General features: G+C 31.5%; 2 protein-coding genes across 2 annotated transcripts; one reads left to right on the forward strand and one right to left on the reverse strand.

The window, feature by feature from the left end:
• Nucleotides 1-227: 227 nt before the first annotated feature.
• LOC120081634 lies at nt 228-6,746 on the reverse strand. Its single transcript, XM_039036670.1, has 4 exons — nt 6,068-6,746; nt 1,729-2,331; nt 732-1,023; nt 228-636 (listed from the first exon to the last, which is right to left on the reverse strand). The coding sequence occupies exons 1-4, from the start codon at nt 6,674-6,676 to the stop codon at nt 602-604; spliced, it is 1,539 nt and encodes a 512-aa protein (XP_038892598.1). The 5' UTR covers nt 6,677-6,746; the 3' UTR covers nt 228-601.
• Nucleotides 6,747-9,673: 2,927 nt separating this feature from the next.
• LOC120081653 (pentatricopeptide repeat-containing protein At1g59720, chloroplastic/mitochondrial) lies at nt 9,674-12,029 on the forward strand. The gene has a single exon (XM_039036700.1). The coding sequence runs from the start codon at nt 9,908-9,910 to the stop codon at nt 11,723-11,725; it is 1,818 nt and encodes a 605-aa protein (XP_038892628.1). The 5' UTR covers nt 9,674-9,907; the 3' UTR covers nt 11,726-12,029.
• Nucleotides 12,030-18,053: the final 6,024 nt, after the last annotated feature.

Raw genomic sequence — 18,053 nt, forward strand, 5'->3', positions numbered from 1 at the left:
CTGGTATTGGAGCTTTATCTCTAAGGATGTGGGCTCGTGCTTATGTGTTGAGAAGACCAGTGGCGCTATGGCGAGCAACCATGATAGACTAACCCTATAACATCAAACAACAATTGCGCTTAAGTTGCATAGTGAGAGACTTGCCATTACTTCTGGGTTACTAAACTTGAAATCCAGTATGCCGATGCACAGTGCTACCTAAACCCTATACTTTGTCAGAAGGTCGAGGCTTCAAGAGTCTTATCCCATCATATAGCAATTCGAGAAGTTGCAATTTTTTCTATGAATATCAATGATACAAAAAGCTTCCTAAATTTGGCTGCAATTACTAATATGAGAAATTACGTCAATTCACATTTTCTAAAAATCCCTAATTAACTAGTTGAACATTACACACGCAGAAATCAACTTATATGGTCTTCCACAAATGGCTTCAAGCTTCTTTTTGTTGTAATTATTTCAATGTGGCCAAATGAACAATGAATGAAGAATCTCAATGGCTAAGAACTAGGGTCATCAGGCACCAACCTAAGACTTGTCTGAGGAATGTAATGGCCACAATCTCTTGTTCACAATGTATCAGTATTCTCCTCTATAGATTTCATATTAAACGTTGTTTTGCAAGGTCCTTTCCCACTGAAAAACAAAAGATGTGAAGATTGATGTTAAGGAAAAAAGATCAAAACAAACAATAATGTCAATTCAACAATAAAAAGGTTTGAAGATCTCACATTTGGATGACTCAGGAACAGCAACCACATGCATGATTGCATTGTTGGGAGGAAGTTGCAGGCGAAGGGGATAAAGATTCCCATTCAATGGATTGCGAGTACACACAATGATACCTTCAATTCCTGTTTCTTCCTTCAATTTAAGAGTCAATTCCTCCACCCCATTTCCTTTGAATGTAAAAGAAGAACCCTCCACTGTATCTTCGTCTACATCTCCACTTTCATCAGCCACATGATAGTAAATGGTTCTTCCTTCAGATTTTGGAGGCAAACTAACAGTCGAATCAGTAGACTACAAGCAAACAACCAAAAAATCGCGATCAAAATTTGAAGGATGTTCGGGAAATTATGATTTATTCTAACTATGGATTTTTTTTTTGTACGGATGGCTCATTCACATACCATTTATGATTAATTACTCGTCCCTACAAATGTATGAAATCTAACATTCTATTTAAGTCGGAGTGTTCTACTGTATTTTATAAAGTATCACATAAGGGATGATCGTGTCCATCGTGTAGCACAATGACCATCTTTATGGCAATCCTCAATTTTTTTAAGGAAACCCCAACAAAGTGTGAGAAAAATGGGAAAAACATAACAAACATTTTATATCATATTGCGTTAGAGATGAACATGTAGCCCTAACGCGATGACCATCAATCTCTATGGTGTCCTTCATTTTTCTCACCTTCACAATAAATTATCAGAAAAATAGGATATCAAGTTAGGACTACGATAGACAAGACTATCCTTAACGCATTATGTTATAATGAAGTAATACAATTTGACGATTTCATACGTTTGTGGGGCGGAGCCATCAATTATAAAGGCCATTCTGAAGGGTGATTCGTCTCTTTTCTTTTCTTGTATTTTGGTGTCTATTTATTGTTTGATAACATGTTCATTATGCTGATTAATCAATAAAATCCACAAAACAACAAAGGACATGTAGTAAATTCGATCAAATAAAAGAAGTTTTATAGAGATCTCAAACCTCAAGTCTAGAGTAATGAGCCGGTTTGCCAGAGGTAGAAGGGGGCGAGCTGGGATTGAAATCTAGAGAATCCTGATGATCAATTGTGGGAGCTCTATGATTCACAGACACTTGAATCTCAACAACATCGATATCCCATAGAATCCAATCTTGTGTAGCTGTTCGACTCGGAATATCATGGGTCACCGAATTTCGCCACGGCGGTAAACCCCCATTGGCTCTCAAGAAGTTCCCATATCGGGTCTTGAACTTGACCTGCGACCCTTCTCTGACGGGTTCCCACTCGACGGACGAATCTAGCCGTCGAGGAAGAGTTTGAAGCACTTTCCGGCCGGTCATTCCGAGCAAAAAAGGCTGATTGCTGGCGGTCAAGTACTTGCCGTAGCAGCTTTTGAGACGGATGATAGAGTCAGAGTTGGCGCCGGAGGCAAACTCGACGGACCAACGAGCATTTTTTGAAGATCCTGCACGGTCTTGGTTGACGGAGTCTTGATCGTCATCGGCAACAAGGTACTTGTCGTGATGGCTGCGGAGGCGGACGGTCTTGGCTTTGCGGAAGAAATCCATGTCGGATCGGAGGTTGTTGCCGGAGAAAGATTTGAGCTGTAGAATAAGAAGAGGAAATCTTGAAATTTGTTTGGATATTTTTGTGCTTATAACAAATATTGGATCGTCCAATTTTGAGATTAGATTCCTAGTTGAAGTTGAACCAGGAAATTTCCAGGTAGGAAGGATAGGAATTGAATGAATGTTTGAAAAGTGGTAAAAGAAAGTCGAGCTAGTGGTCAAGTTGAAACCACGCGGTTTTCAATTTAAATATTGGACAAGTATGTCTGAATCTGAGTCTGACCGCCCTTTCCCGCCGTCGGACCGCCAGCCCAGACGTAGGTAAAAGCAACATCTTTAAACCTTTACTCTATAGTATATACTATTATTAAAATATAATAAATTTATGATAAAATAAAAAAAATATACCTCATTTTATTATATTTTGTGTTGTTTATTTCTATTTTGCATCGTTGGTTATACATGGACCCATTTTCAAACCTGTATGATTGACGAATAGAGTATGTTCAATCTAATTGCATCTAGTAATTATGTTGTATTGTTATTATTACGATTACCATTATCGTTATTATTTTAGAAGAAACATTATAAATTTTGACATTTTTACCATTCTCATTATTGTTTGACCCTCAGAAGTAACAATAATGATAACGGTAAATGTGACAAAAAATTCTAAGTAAATGCGAAAAAAAAAACAATTCAATTATATTTGTAATTCATACTCATTACAATTGATCAATCAATGGAATTTCATTACGATTATACCAATTTTCATTGCGATTTGGTAAACATGGTTGTATATACTTTCTCTAACCAAAATGGTCAAACTGATATTTCTTATCAATGTGAGGTATTCAACTTCCCACCTCGAGCAAAGTGTATTCATTCATTTTTTAGGCCATGTTTATCAATTCATAATGAAAATTTGTGTAATTATAATGGGATTCCATTATTAGATTTATAGTAATGACCTAAAATGGCAAATGTAATTTGATCATAAATATCATGTTTTCCTAGTTATGAATCTGTCATTTTTATCGTTACTATTAACATTGGACTCTAAATGATTAGGGTAACAGTAACTATAACGATAATTTAATTTTGAAATACAAAGAAATCGTTCACCCCCACTTGTCAATCAATTTGCATTTTTTTATTACATATTGAGTAGTCAGTCCCATGTGTCAATATACGTACATAAAATAGGATAAACAAGAATAATTGTAATTAATTGGGACCCACTTTTTGGATTACCATTAATTTGTTATTTATCCACATGGCTTTATATCCTTTGCCAAACAAGAGCCTAAATGCCTTTTTTATTACACCCATCTTCTAACATTTTCCTCAATCATTTTATAATAGTTCATTATGTGACAAATTTTTCTTACATTTTTTTTCGTGTGATTAAAGTGGATGTGTAAAAATGGATGCATTCAATATTTCACTTTTTCTAATACAACAGAAAATAGAAAAACCTACCGAGAGAGTTAACCAAAAAATATAAATTTATAATCAATTAATTAAAAAGATTTAAGGAAAAAAGTTAAGTGCAAAACATTTCAAAATCAACATAACTGAATGATATAAAGTTGTTCATAAATTTTTAATTTATGCATAATTTGTATTTAAGTTCTCAATCTTCTGGTTAATATAGTTCTTACTCAGTTGAAGATTTTGGCGGTCCGCACGTGACGGTGACAGTATAGTTTTTATAATATAATTTTTGGTATGAGAAAATTGTAGGAAACCCCGCCCTGGTTGTTTGGTGTAGCGTGGTAGGTAAACTTTTTCCTTGAAACAACAGAAATGGTGGAAAATTTTATGTTTTTTTTTTCCCTTTTAATCTTCAACTGAGTGCGATCTTCCTCATTTATTCACTTAATTTTCTTCTCTAAATAATATTTTATTGCTTAATCATAATATTTGGGACTTAAAAATGTAATTTTTAGGACGGCTTTCAATCTCAATAATATATACTTTTTTAACAATATTACTGTTTGGGAAACTATATATGTTTCTAGATAATTTTCAAAACTATAATACTTTTTTTTAAATCCCATTAAAAGGAACTTAACTGGTTAATTATGACAATAATATATTCAAAAATGTTTATTCACGTTTCAATATGTAGTTTAGGGATATTATATAATATAGTTAAATTTAGTTTCATCTTTCCGCTTAAGTTTTTGGATTAATTAATGATTTAAGAATTGAATTAAATTTGAAACCTAATAATTTTGTCTCCAAAATTTTAAGAACTATTTCAATCTCCATCATTGTTTATAATGATTTCAGGTTAACATAGAATAAAATAATTTAACCCATTTGTATTAATTTACAAATACGGACGTAGTTTTTTTCTTTTACTTCGAAAAAAACATTTCATTACTTTATATTCTTTTAGAGAGAGAATATTTTGACCGTTACTTAAAAATAAATCAATAAGTTGGATAGAGTTTTTGAACTACCCCAAACCTCTTAGTCCTAGTCAATGATATATATCTACACTTGAAAAATGTGTCTTAACCTTGCAACTAACATTAATGTAGCTATTCATTAGATTAAATGATATTCTATTAAGAAAAGAAATATTATCCCTAAATATTTGACATTTTCATAAGTTCATGAGTTTCATTTGAACCTAAATAATGAATCAACATTTATATTATAAATAAATTATAGACATAAGAGACAAGTATTTTGATTTATTTAAATTTTTTTGAATATTTATTAATAAAAAGAACTAGATCTTTTTTAAAATATTTTTTTAATAGAAATGGATGTCTGTTTTCTAAGGAAGTATTTAAGCTTATACAATAACTTTTTCTTTATTTTAATCTTTGAATTTTTAAAAGGACTATTTTAGCCCCTTAACTCAGAAAAAAACAACCATTTTGGTTCTTATTACTAGTAATGATATAACTTTGAATTTGTGTACAAAGGCTTAAAGAGTAAACAAATAGGCAAGTGAAATATATATATATGTATGTGAAAAAAAAAATTATATAATAATGGCAAAACAACAAAAAAAAAAAAATCAATTTAGAGGCTAGAATAGACATTATAAATAAAAAAAAAAAACCATGATAATTATTTTGATTTTTGAAAATTAAATCTATAAACATTCCTTCCACCTCTAAATTTTTTGTTTTGTTATCTAATTTCTATCAATATTTTCAAAAATCAAATCAAAATTTGAAAATTAAAATAATAGTTCTTAAAAATTTATGGTTGGAATTCAGAATTTGGCCAAAAAAAAAAAGATTCTATTATTCAAAAAAAGATAAAAACCGTGTAAGAAAGTAGAAAAAGATAGATAATTTTTAAAAATCGGGAACAAAAAAATGAACCGAATTGTTGGCGTGGCTTGGGATCAAATTGGACACTTTATTTTAAACCTAATTTCTTATATAATTCTAAATTTTAGCTTTTAAAGTTTTTTTTTCAATAACCCAACTAATTAAGAAATAATATCTTTTGACCAAAAGATCAATTCCTAATCTATGTTGATAGAACTTGAAAAAGACAATAATTAATTTCTTGAATTAAAAAATATAGACTGTAAAACAAGAATAAATAACAAACAATGACAAAAATAATTGTTTGTTTTCAATGTTGAGTTTTTGGCAATAAATTTTGACCTTTTTGGCAAAAGATTAGAAATGTATTTATTTTAGAAAGATTGAGTCAATAGCTTTGATTTTAAAAACAAAGGTGGTGTTCTCAAATTGGGATATGAAGCAAAGCAGTTGAAGGGAATCGTACGAACCTGGAACGTGGAGAAACGTCGCACGGGTTTGGGCGTGGCCGGAGAGCTTTTCCCGGAGACGGAAAACTCATCGGAATCCGTCAAAGAAAGGGCGGAATTAGACATGGACCATGTCCTTCGACTCATCAACAAACAATACTTAGGAATTTCAATAACCGGTTCGACATCCCACAAAATCCATCCCTTAGTGGAAGAGAATCGCGGCTCATCATGAGTAACAGAGTTCCTCCACGGCGGCGTAACGCCGTTCGCTCTCAAATAACTGCCGCACCAACTCATCAATTTCACCTGATCGCCGTCGCGTACAGGCTCCCACTCCACACTCCAGGCGGCGGTGGTGGCAAGTTTTTCGTGTTTATTTTGCAACATCACCTTCCTCCCTGTCGCACCGAGTAGAAAATTGAGGTCCGTGGCAGAGAGGTAGTGGCCATGGCGGCTCCGGAGGCGGATGGCATCGGTTTTGCCCTCGACGAATTCGATTCCCCAAATTGTTCCGTCGGAGGAGGCGTTGGTGGTTTGGCGAACGGTTTCGTGGTCGTCGTTGGCGGTTAAGTACTTGCGGAGGTGGCTCCGGAGTTTGATGGATTTGAGGAAGGTGAAAAACTCCATGGATTAGGAATTAGGAACTGGAAATTGGGGATTGGGGATTGGGGTTTGGGGAAGGAAAGAGGTAAATAGGAAAAGAAAAAAAAAAAAAAAGGAAGCGCAGAAATGGAAGGTTGGAGAGTGGAATTTTGAGTGGGTATGGACGCTGAGTGATACTACTGACAGTGAAGGACATAAACGATGACTTTTTTCAGAGTCAACTCTCCAATGGCCAACACTCGTGTTATGTGGAAATTTTTGTTTTTTCTATATTAAAAAAATATGTTAGAATTAATTTGGTATGTGACAAATTATAATAGAGCAATTTAATGGAATACACAAAGATCAATGAAGTATAGATGTACTAAGTATTTTTATCTACTCTTTTATCAATATATTAAAAAACCAAGTTAAAATATGACAATAAAAAAAATGTTTTTAATTTTAGAATTTGGTTAAGAGCACATTTCTCTAGGTAAATTTGTAAGAAATTAAGAGAAAATAAGTTTAATTAAAAAAATGGAATGGTCACAAAAAATTTTTAAAAAAATAGTTTTTCAAAAACTTGTTTTTCTATTTGGAAATTGGTTAAGAATTCAAATGATATAGGAAATATGAAAAATATGAGTAATAAATTATAAGAAAACAAACACAATTTTCAAAAACAAAAAATGTAAGGTTATTTCGCTCAAAAGTTGGTGTAATAGTAAACAACGCGACTTTAATAATAAACACTATTGAAGTTTGTATATTCATCGAGTAACGTCATCTTCTCATCTTATTTTACTTCTCATATTTATCGAGGAACTCCATTTTTTCCTTTCTCTCTATTTTCATATTTATGGAGTAACTTAATCTTTCTCTCTTAATCTACTTTTCACATTTATCAAAGGAATTACATCTTACACAACTCTACATCTCTAATGCAAACTTACATCTCCAACAAATTAATTCAAGAATTATTAACTTCACTAGGGGCATTTACGAATAACGAGGTAATAAACCTTTTTAATAATTGGTGAACGTAACAGTGAGTGGGATTTTTTTACCCACCCAACCCAACCTAACTTGTGGGCCAAACACCTCCTAAGTGGACCAAATGGCCCAAAAATGATTACTAAACAAATCCTAAAATTTTCAATTTTGTATCTAATAGACTCTTGACCAATTTGACATAAAAAAAAAACACTTATCTACCCAACATAAAATTGAAATTTTAGGGTTTAGTTCAATTTTAAGTCTAATAGATCAATCATCAATTGATTTTTTTTATAAAAAAAAAAATATTAAATATATCATGAACATATTAAATACAAAATTGAAAGTTTACAGACCTCTTAAACATGAAAATTAAACTTTAGAAAAATTAGACACAAAATTAAAAGTTCGATATCTATTATAGACTTTTAAAAGTCTAAGAACTGAATAGATATAAATCTAAATATTTAGGAGCCAAACTTATAATTCGAAAAATTAAGTGAAATTATATAAAAAGACGTATTTTGAAAAGAAAAAAAAAAACTTGGCTTTCTGGTTTTAAAATTTGTATTTCGAAGGTTTCTTTTTTCCATGGTATCAAATCCAATATATTATTTGATGATTTAAAAAAATTATTATAAGATTTGAAAAGATAAGTAAGAACATTATGATCTTGGTGGGTAGGTTTATTGGCCTCCTTAATTGACCATATGATTGAAAATAATATGGGGGAGAGAAATTTTTTTCAAAGGGAATTTGGAGATGAATTTTAATGGTAAGTATATAGTCAAGTTTGAGATTATGCAAATGCAAGTCACCATTTGACTAGACTATAGAAAATGTGCATATTCCTTCACTTTATTCCTCTCAAGATACAACAATATTAATATTATACTTTTTATTTCTCTCATTTTATTTTTAAAAGCAATTAACTAAAAAAGAAATGTCCTTGGATGTGTGTACTTTTGAGTTCAATATAAAAATGTAAAACAACTATTTCAATTGGGATATTTTATACATACTAGAAAATATTGATGAAAATATTGAGATCCCGATTTAATAGAAATATTAATAGAAATTTTAGAAAACCTTATGAAAATGGATGAAAATTATTTTAATTAATCAATAAAATTCTAATTATTTATGTTTTTCTTTTTGTAACTATCTTTTTTTTAATGGAATCTTATAAAAGTAGCATTTTTACACCTGAATTTCTTTGTTTTGTTGCATTTTTTTTAAAGCATTTTCAAAATCGAGCCGATTTTTAAAAACTAAAAAGATAGTTTTGTTTTTAAAATATGATTAAGAATTCAAGTATTTAGTAGAAAAAAAAAACAAAACAGTTTGAAAGAAATTATAATAAAACACATACGTTTTTTAAAAACCAAATATAGATTACGGAGTGGCCTATCAAGTTTTGCAAGCCTAAGCAATCTTCGAAGGGCTCAAGAATCTCTCCTCTCTGTCTTTTCCCCTTCCCCATCCTATTGAGATTGAATTTAATGCTAGGGAGGTGGTGATTAACAACGTTTCTGAGGACTTCACAGAGTTCAAGAATATTGTAGATGAGATCGTTGATTTGGCAAGGCAGATGGATATTTCCTCCTCTTTTTGCCCTTGTGCTTATAATCGTGTTGCTTATTGTATTTCTTTTTTCGTGGCGGATTTAGTTAACTCTTTTGATTGTTTTGATTCTTCCAATTTGGAGGATGTGGAAAATTTATGGGTTTTTTTTTTATTTTCCTTGTTGGTTGTTGGATATTATTAATCGAGACTAGATGGATTTGGTTTCCTATACTTCATAGGGTCTTAACGTTATCGTCTTCAAAAAAGAAAAAAAGAAAAATCAAATCTAGTTATCAAATTAGGCGTTATGTATTTATTTCTCAAAATTAATCCATATCCTCGTTCCGCGATATTATTTATCTAATGTGATAAAATATTTTAAAATATATTTTCTCTATTATTCTTTTCAAATCATTTTTCTCTATAAAAACAAACCACCAACTAATTTTTTTTTCCATGGTTTTGTAAATTGAATGTGGTAGAGTAAGAATAATAAGTGGAAGTATGTAATGAAGTGCTAACGCAAAAAGCAAAATTGACAGGGAAGAGTGAAGGAAAGAAGCAGCAAAGTTTGGACTTTGGAGACGCAGTGCCAAGGCTTTGGATTTGTCTATGTGTTGCGCTTCCACTAGCTCTTTATCCTCTTACTAAAGTTCATATCCATCCATAAGTTCTGAAACTGTTTTAAATTCTCATGCTTATCGGTGGAAAATGCTTCTAGCAATCCCACCAAATGCACAGTCTATTCCAATTGAAATCAAGCGCGAGACTTTCCATACCCATCAAAGTCGGCTTCTTCACTTGCTGACCCACTGTACTGATTTGTCAAAGCTCAAACAGATACATGCTCAAGTAATTCGTAACTTCTCAACCCACAAATCCTCTCTCTTTCTCTACAGCCGAATTCTCCACGTTTCGTCTTTAACTGATTTTGATTATGCCTGCCGTGTTTTTTATCAAATCGGTAACCCCAATTCATTCATGTGGAACACTCTGATCGGAGCCTGTGCACGGAGCTTGGACAGGAAAGAGCAGGCGATTGAACTCTTTTACGGAATGTTAGAAGAAGGCTCAGTTGAACCAGATAAACATACTTTTCCTTTTCTTCTTAAAGCTTGTGCTTACGTATTTGCTTTATCTGAAGGGAGACAGGCGCATGCTCATATCGTTAAACTTGGGTTAGATTCAGATGTTTATGTTGGCAATAGCTTGATTCATTTATATGCTTCTTGTGGATGTTTGAGTATAGCATTGAAGGTGTTCGAGAAAATGCCTCTTAGAAGTTTGGTGTCGTGGAATGTGATGATTGATGCATATGTTCAATGTGGGGATTTCGAGAATGCTCTCAAGCTATTTGTTGATATGCAAAACAGTTTTGAGCCCGATGGGTATACAATGCAGAGTATAATTGGTGCTTGTGCTGGTATTGGAGCTTTATCTGTAGGGATGTGGGCTCATGCTTATGTGTTGAGGAAGGCCAATGGCGCTATGGCGAATGATGTCCTGATCAACTCTTCACTGATAGATATGTACAGCAAGTGTGCTTCTTTGAGAATGGCCCAGCAGGTCTTTGACACAATGCCTAAACATGACTTGAATTCATGGAATTCAATGATTTTAGCACACGCCATGCACGGACGGGGGGAGGCTGCCTTGCAGTGTTTCTCTCGGTTGGTTGAAATGGAGAAGTTTCAGCCCAACTCTGTTACGTTTGTCGGTGTTCTTAGTGCATGTAACCACAGAGGCATGGTTGCAGATGGTCGGAAATATTTTGATATGATGGTTAATGAGTACAAGATTGAACCTCGGTTGGAGCATTATGGATGCCTTGTTGATCTTTTATCTCGCTCTGGTTTCATTGATGAAGCTTTGGAGTTAGTAACAAATATGCATATAAAACCAGATGCAGTGATCTGGAGGAGTCTTCTTGACGCTTGCTACAAGCAGAATGCTGGTGTTGAACTGAGCGAAGAAGTGGCATTGGAGATCCTTCAATCTGAAAAAACAGCTTCCAGTGGTGTTTATGTGTTGTTGTCAAGAGTCTATGCTTCAGCACGCCAGTGGAATGATGTCGGGCTCGTAAGGAAGGCGATGGTCGATAAGGGTGTGACAAAAGAGCCCGGCTGTAGTTCGATAGAAATTGACGGCATTAACCATGAGTTTTTTGCAGGAGACACATCTCACCCCAAGATAAAAGAGATCTACGGCGTTATTGATTTGATTGAGGAAAAATTAGAGAAACATGGTTACTCACCTGACTGTTCACAGGCAACCATGGTAGACGAGCCCGATGTCATCAAACGACAATCGCTTAAGTTGCATAGTGAGAGACTTGCCATTGCTTTTGGGTTACTAAACTTGAAACCTGGTGTGCCGATGCGAATATTTAAGAATCTTAAAGTATGCAACGATTGCCACCAGGTCACCAAGTTGATTTCTCAAATCTTCAACGTAGAGATTATCATGAGAGATCGTAATAGGTTTCATCATTTTAAGAGTGGAATGTGTTCCTGCATGGACTTCTGGTAATTTCTTTGTAGATCAACCATTAAAGTTATATGCAATTGTATAAAAAGGAAATGAAAGTATAAACTACTAATATGCCAAACCCACGTGAACTAACGGAAGGTGGAACCTTTCCGAAATTCATACCACTGTGCATAAACCCTAACGGGCGTTTGGCACGTAGGTTAGAAATAAAATGTAGAGCGTGGAGATTAGATTGGGAGACCTAGATAGTTTGGGTTTAAGAAAATTGGGTTTGGAGTGCATTAGCCAGAATGAAGTGTAGATTTATAAATATTTAATTTATGAAATATTTTTTTGTATTTAATCCTCGGTTAAATTTTAGATTAGTTTAAATTTGTCATCTTAATTATTGTATTATAGTTAAGTTTAAAATGAACTAAAAAATTTAGAATAATATTTTTTTAAAAAAAAATTAAATAGAGATTTTGACTAAAATTATAATTTTATTTAATCTATTATTTTAATATATTCATATTTTCATTTTACTCGATTTTGAAATAAAATTTCATAAGGACTTTTATCACTTTAGCTAACTTGAAAATAATCAATGTTTTTTACTATAATACGCTGAAAATTGAAATAAACTAATATTTTAATATTAAATTCAATGGTTGAAAAACTATACTTTCTTTTCCTATCAAATTACATTTGAGAATAAAACATAATAAATTTTGAGTTTTAGTTTTTATTTGGTCGTTAAGTTGTTTTAAACATTTTAAATCTTTACGTTTAGAAAAATGATTCTAGAGCTAGTTAAATTGACCAACAAAAAAAATTAAATGTTATTAAATTAAATTAGAGCTTGCAGACATACATAGTTTTACACATATAACCTAAACTGACGTGTTTGGAATGATTTAGAAAAAAAAATATCTTTAAAAATTCATTTTTAATTAAACACTTTCGATAAAAACTCATTAAAATAATAATAATAAAAAAAAACATACATGCATTGCAATTATTTCTTAAAAGTGTTTTTATATACAAATTTGTCTAGTTTGTTATATATTAAGAGTATTTTTATTGATGTTTTTCAAGGTTGGTGGTCGTCGGAGGTGGCAGTCGAAGGCAACAGAGTTGGTGGCCGGAATTTTGCTAGTGTGGGGGAAGGGGTTGCCAGAGATTGGTCGATGGTGGTTGGAGTTGGCCAGTGATGACTTGAGGTTGGCTAACGACGATCACCAAGGTGGCGGCGATCGCAGGAGGTGGCGACCGGAGTTGGTCGGTGGCGGTCGCCGGAGGTGGCGACTAGAGTTGGTTGGTGGCAGTCGTCGGAGGTGGTGCCGAAGTTAACTGATGGCATTCACCGAAGTTTGCCACAATGGTCACCGAAGGTGGTGGTCGGATGTTGGCCGACCAACTTCCTAAATTAAATTAGAAAGGAAAAAAAATGGTAACTCGTGGTTTGAATATGAAAAAATGACGTAGGAAGTCAAGCTAATCCATGTTCAAAATAAGGATTGGACTTAAGATGCCTTATTCATCCAATCCCAACCTTTCAAACAAACACCTCTAAACTCTATTAAAAAGTTGGAGTTGCAAGAGTCTTATCCCATCATATGGAAATTCAAGAACTTGCAACTTTTTCCATGAATGTCAATATACAAAAAAAAGTTTCCTAAATTTGGCTGCAATTACTGATATGAACAATTACATAAATTCACATCTTCTAGGAATCCCTAATTATCAAGTATTCTGAAAGGGGAAAAAAAACTTGGCTTTCTGGTTTTAAAATTTGTATTTCAAAGTTTTTTTTCCCATGGTATCAAACCAGTATATTATTTGAGATAATGCAAACGCAAGTCACTATTTCACTATATAATAGAACATAAGCTCCACAACATTTCAATTGAGATGTTTTATAATAGAAGGATATACTAGAAAATAACTAAGGATATACTAGAAAATAATGGTTGCACTACTTCTTAGTAATAAAATAGACATCACAAATTATTAAAGCCTCGTTTGGTAACTACTTTGTTTTTTATTTTTTTAAATTAACCATATTTTCTCTCTATTTCTTACAATAATTTGCATATTTATCAAATACAATGATTGAATTTTTAGCCGAATTCCATAAAACAAAAACAAATTTTTAAAAGTTACTTTTTTTTTTTTTTAATTTTGATTTGGTTTTTTAAGCTATTGCTAAAAAGTAGATAACTAATAAGAAATTTAGAAGGAAAAGTAATGCTTATAAGCTTAATTTTTTAAAAAAATAAAAATAAAAAACAAAATAGTTATCAAACAAGGCCTTAGATAGAGTGAGATATTCTCATGTCTGAACCTAATTGTTTGACATATGGTACTTATTTATTTTTTAATGAATCTTATTAAAATAATATTTTTATACTTTAATTTCTTTGTTTTGTTGTATTTTGTTGGAGGTTGTTGGACAAGATTTCCAAAGAAATTTGATTAGTTGAATTTGAACTTTATATTTGTATTAATTTCACTCTTAGTGAATACAATCTCTAATAAATGACTATGTGATGTTTCCTCTCAAAAAGTGAATCTAACTTGAGGGCTTTACAGTTTATTTTCAAAGTTGCTTTATCTCGAGGGCTTTGCAACTTGTTATCAAATGTGGATTTATCTTGAGGGCTTTACAGCTTGTTCTCGAACGTGTATTTATCTCGAGGATTTTGTAGCTTGTTCTCGATGTTGATTTATCTCGAGGGCTTTATAGCTTGTTCTCGATGTTGATTTATCTTGTGGGCTTTGTAGTTTGGGTTTGGTTGATCTATGAATATGATCTTTGTGCTCAACTAATTTGATTTGAGTCTTAGTTGGTCGTTTGGCCAAATTAAATATTTTTTTGGCTCAATTGGATTTTAGCTCAAATAGTAATATAAAATTGGATTAAATTATTTTATTCGATCCAACAGTCACGATGAAAACACGTGACATTATCGGGATTTGTTAACTTATGTCTTCGGTTTTAATTTGGGATACATGTCAATTTGTGATTGGCCATGACGTTTTCAAAATTCAAGCATTAACCTATATTTGTGAATGTTTTTCTTTTCAAAGCCCGAAATTTTTAAGATGCTTTCTAAACTAATCACGTTTCCTTTTTTTTTTTTTCCTTCTCACAGACAAGCTTCGAAATATTAATGTCAATGAAAATATCGATATCGATAAAAATTTCGGGAAACTTTAAGGAAATTGATGAATATTATTATAATTAGTTAATGAAACTTTGATTGTGACTGATCTAGACTACAATTGACTATTTTTAATCATCATTCCTATAGAGTAAAACAACATTTAGATGTATATTGTAAAATATTTGTGCAAAGACAACATTTAGACATATATTGTAAAATATTTGTGCAAATGTCAATGCGGGAGTAGAGATTTAGAATAGTAAAGGAAAAATAACTACAAAATAGTATCAAATATCAAAATTAAACAACATGAAATATTTGCATATGAATTATTGTAAATTGTTTATTATAAATGAAGTAGATACAAAAATAAATAATAAATAATAAATAAATAAACTAACATAACATAATATGATAAAGATAGAAAAATTATAACATTAAACATAAGAGTGACATAAAAAGAAGCATTAAATATAACACAAGATAATGGAAGAGAAAGAAGAAATTTTTAGAAATAAATAGAGCTTGAAAAAAATGAGAGGAATATTAGAGAACTCACATCAATTTAAGTTTGAGATGAAATAAAATAAAAATTCAATGAAAAATATTTGAATAAAAATATGTAGTTTTTAAAAATAAATATTTTTAAGGTAAAAGAGAAAAGTCTACCATTGAATTTCCGTAGTTAATTGCTTAAAAAAAAGGAAATTTTAAGAAAGGAGTAAAAATCGAAAATTTTGGCCTACTAAAATTTTGAGCTTATAGGCTCGTAGATGAATGGCAGATTTTTATTTTTATTTTTTAAGGACAGATATTTTTTTCTTCTTGTTTCTGAAAAGATTAAAGGACAGATTTTAATGCTTGCTTTAGCCAATCGGTACATTCACATTATTATACATTGGGGCGTGACAAAATTCTGACTCTTGTTATCGGGCTTGCACATTGAATAGCCCCCAAATGTACATGTCCAATTTAATGGAGGGTTGTTTATATATACATAGTTCAATGTCAGGTTGCTTATTAAATGTTGTAACATTTTCTAAAAGTATATTCATTGAAGAAATATAATTCTTCTAAATTCCACAAAGCTAAGTGATGATTAATATCTAGTCTTACATGTAAGATCGAAGGTTCAAATTACAGTATTTTTAACTTATTGTACTAGAAAAAGTGAACGATTTTAGAGAGATGAAATATCATTAAGGTTTTTCAATAATTACAATAAGAGAAAGAGACTTAATACGAGAATTAAAATGGGCCAATAGACTTTTACCTACAACTAATTAACATAAAACAAAATGATATCACATTAATATTAAATACTAACAAATTAAAACATTGGTATCTAATACTCTAACAAAAAAATAAGGTAATTCTACCTTTTTTTCAAGTACAATATTTCATATCATTCACAACCACAAAATGGAGTTACATGTCCATTTTTCAATTAACTTTTTTTTTTTTTTTTGACAAAGGTATCGCAATAAAATATAAGAGATTTCACAATCTGAGATCAAGGCACAATCAAAGTAAAATCATACAATAAGAAAAAAAGACAAGGAATACAACTATACAAGAAAGACCACACAACTCAAGGAAAAATTTCTCGGGAAGAGCCCACATGAATCCCCTAAATAGAAGCTCCAAACCACTCAGAACAACTAAAAAAAATATCAGATCACACAATATGACTCACCATCTAGGGAGGTCGTAAAGTAGCTTCATGAACACAAAGATGATGCTCTTTCAAAAAATATGATAAATAGTAGCACACCATACTACTCTCCAAGCCTTACGCGTACAACCAATTACCTGCACTCATATGACAAATCTAATCATGCTTAGTGTCCCAATGAAAAATCCTAGGGGAATTCATCCCTGCAAATAGTTCGGCTTAACATCATTAATACAAAGAATACAAAATACTAAGGATATTAGGACACTATCTATCGATACGAACATGGGTTTGTATTTGATTTCGAACAGTAAATCAAGCCATGAAAGAGACTCTCAAACATTATTTCCAAATAAAAAAAACCTAGATCAAAGTACCACAGGATGCCAAAGCGGAAGGACTCTTAAACTATCTTACTCACAAGATATTAGTTAGATGCTTTTAAATGCGAGAGGTCAAAATTCATGTGTGTTGTTAGGTTGAATTAATTTATATTCCTGGAATTTCAGTACATTATTGTTCATCTTCCATGTTATCCATTATATTTTCATGAAAGTTGGTTGTTATCACATCATCAATAATGTATATACACCAAAATGTTAAGCAACATTGTCCAACTTTTTTGGATATCCATTGATACTTTTTCGTATCCTAATAAATACAAAATTAATGTCTTTAAGACATTTTAACGTATAAAAGACGTGAATCTTCTTTTAAGTATGTCTCTACTGTTATATTGTAATGTCTCATATTTGTTGTCTCTATCATACCCAACTCATATAAAAAAAGATACATCACTTTATCGTGTAACCAATAATATGAAATAGTCGTAACAAGGTAAAGAACGTGACTTTTCTTAGGTCTTAATTTTTCATATTTTATATTTTAGATTATACCCATACACAAAAAAATATACTATTTCGTCGTATAACAATTTCGACTCGTACAATTGTAGCGAGGAAAATGACATGCCTATTTATTCAAGTATATTTTCACCATTAGATCATAATGTTGTATATCTATAATCTAGATCGTACTTGTACACGAAAAGATACACCACTTCATTGTGTATTATTAAAAAGTTGTAAAGAAAAAATAGGAATGCAAATGTTATCCTCCCATCACTCTTTTTTATATATAGTATAGATTAAGTTTAATTTAAAATACGTCATTAATGTCTTCTTGATGCAAATTAATTATCAAAGTTTTGAAAATGAGTTTAAGTTTATTCTTTAAATTTTATAAATTTAAAATAAAATGAATTTAACTCAACGATAACTAGCATGATCTTCCTTTCTAGAGATCATTCTCATTTAATTGTTATTATAATTAAAAAAAAATAGTAAATTTAAGTACAACACAATTTATTAAAACATCATAATCCCTCCCCAAAATACCGAAATATGAAGTCCTAATAATTTCTTTTACGATATAGCTAAAACAATAAAGACAAAACAAAAGGTCTCAAAAGACCAAAAATGAGCTCATATTTTCTCAAGAAAGAAAGAGCAAATCCATAGCTTAAGTAAATGAGCTCATATTT

Source organism: Benincasa hispida, chromosome 7, assembly GCF_009727055.1.
Source record: "Benincasa hispida cultivar B227 chromosome 7, ASM972705v1, whole genome shotgun sequence".
NCBI lineage: Eukaryota > Viridiplantae > Streptophyta > Magnoliopsida > Cucurbitales > Cucurbitaceae > Benincasa > Benincasa hispida.

What these genes read in the sequence shown, in the direction of transcription:
- LOC120081653 (XM_039036700.1), top strand. Translation starts at nt 9,908, where the DNA reads ATGCTTCTAGCAATCCCACCAAATGCACAGTCTATTCCAATTGAAATC.
- LOC120081634 (XM_039036670.1), bottom strand. Translation starts at nt 6,676, where the DNA reads ATGGAGTTTTTCACCTTCCTCAAATCCATCAAACTCCGGAGCCACCTC. An exon ending in GACGTTTCTCCACGTTCCAG is followed by an intron (nt 2,332 to 6,067) that starts GTTCGTACGATT and finishes CTTATTCTACAG; the next exon opens with CTCAAATCTTTCTCCGGCAA. An exon ending in TGTTCCTGAGTCATCCAAAT is followed by an intron (nt 637 to 731) that starts GTGAGATCTTCA and finishes TTTGTTTTTCAG; the next exon opens with TGGGAAAGGACCTTGCAAAA.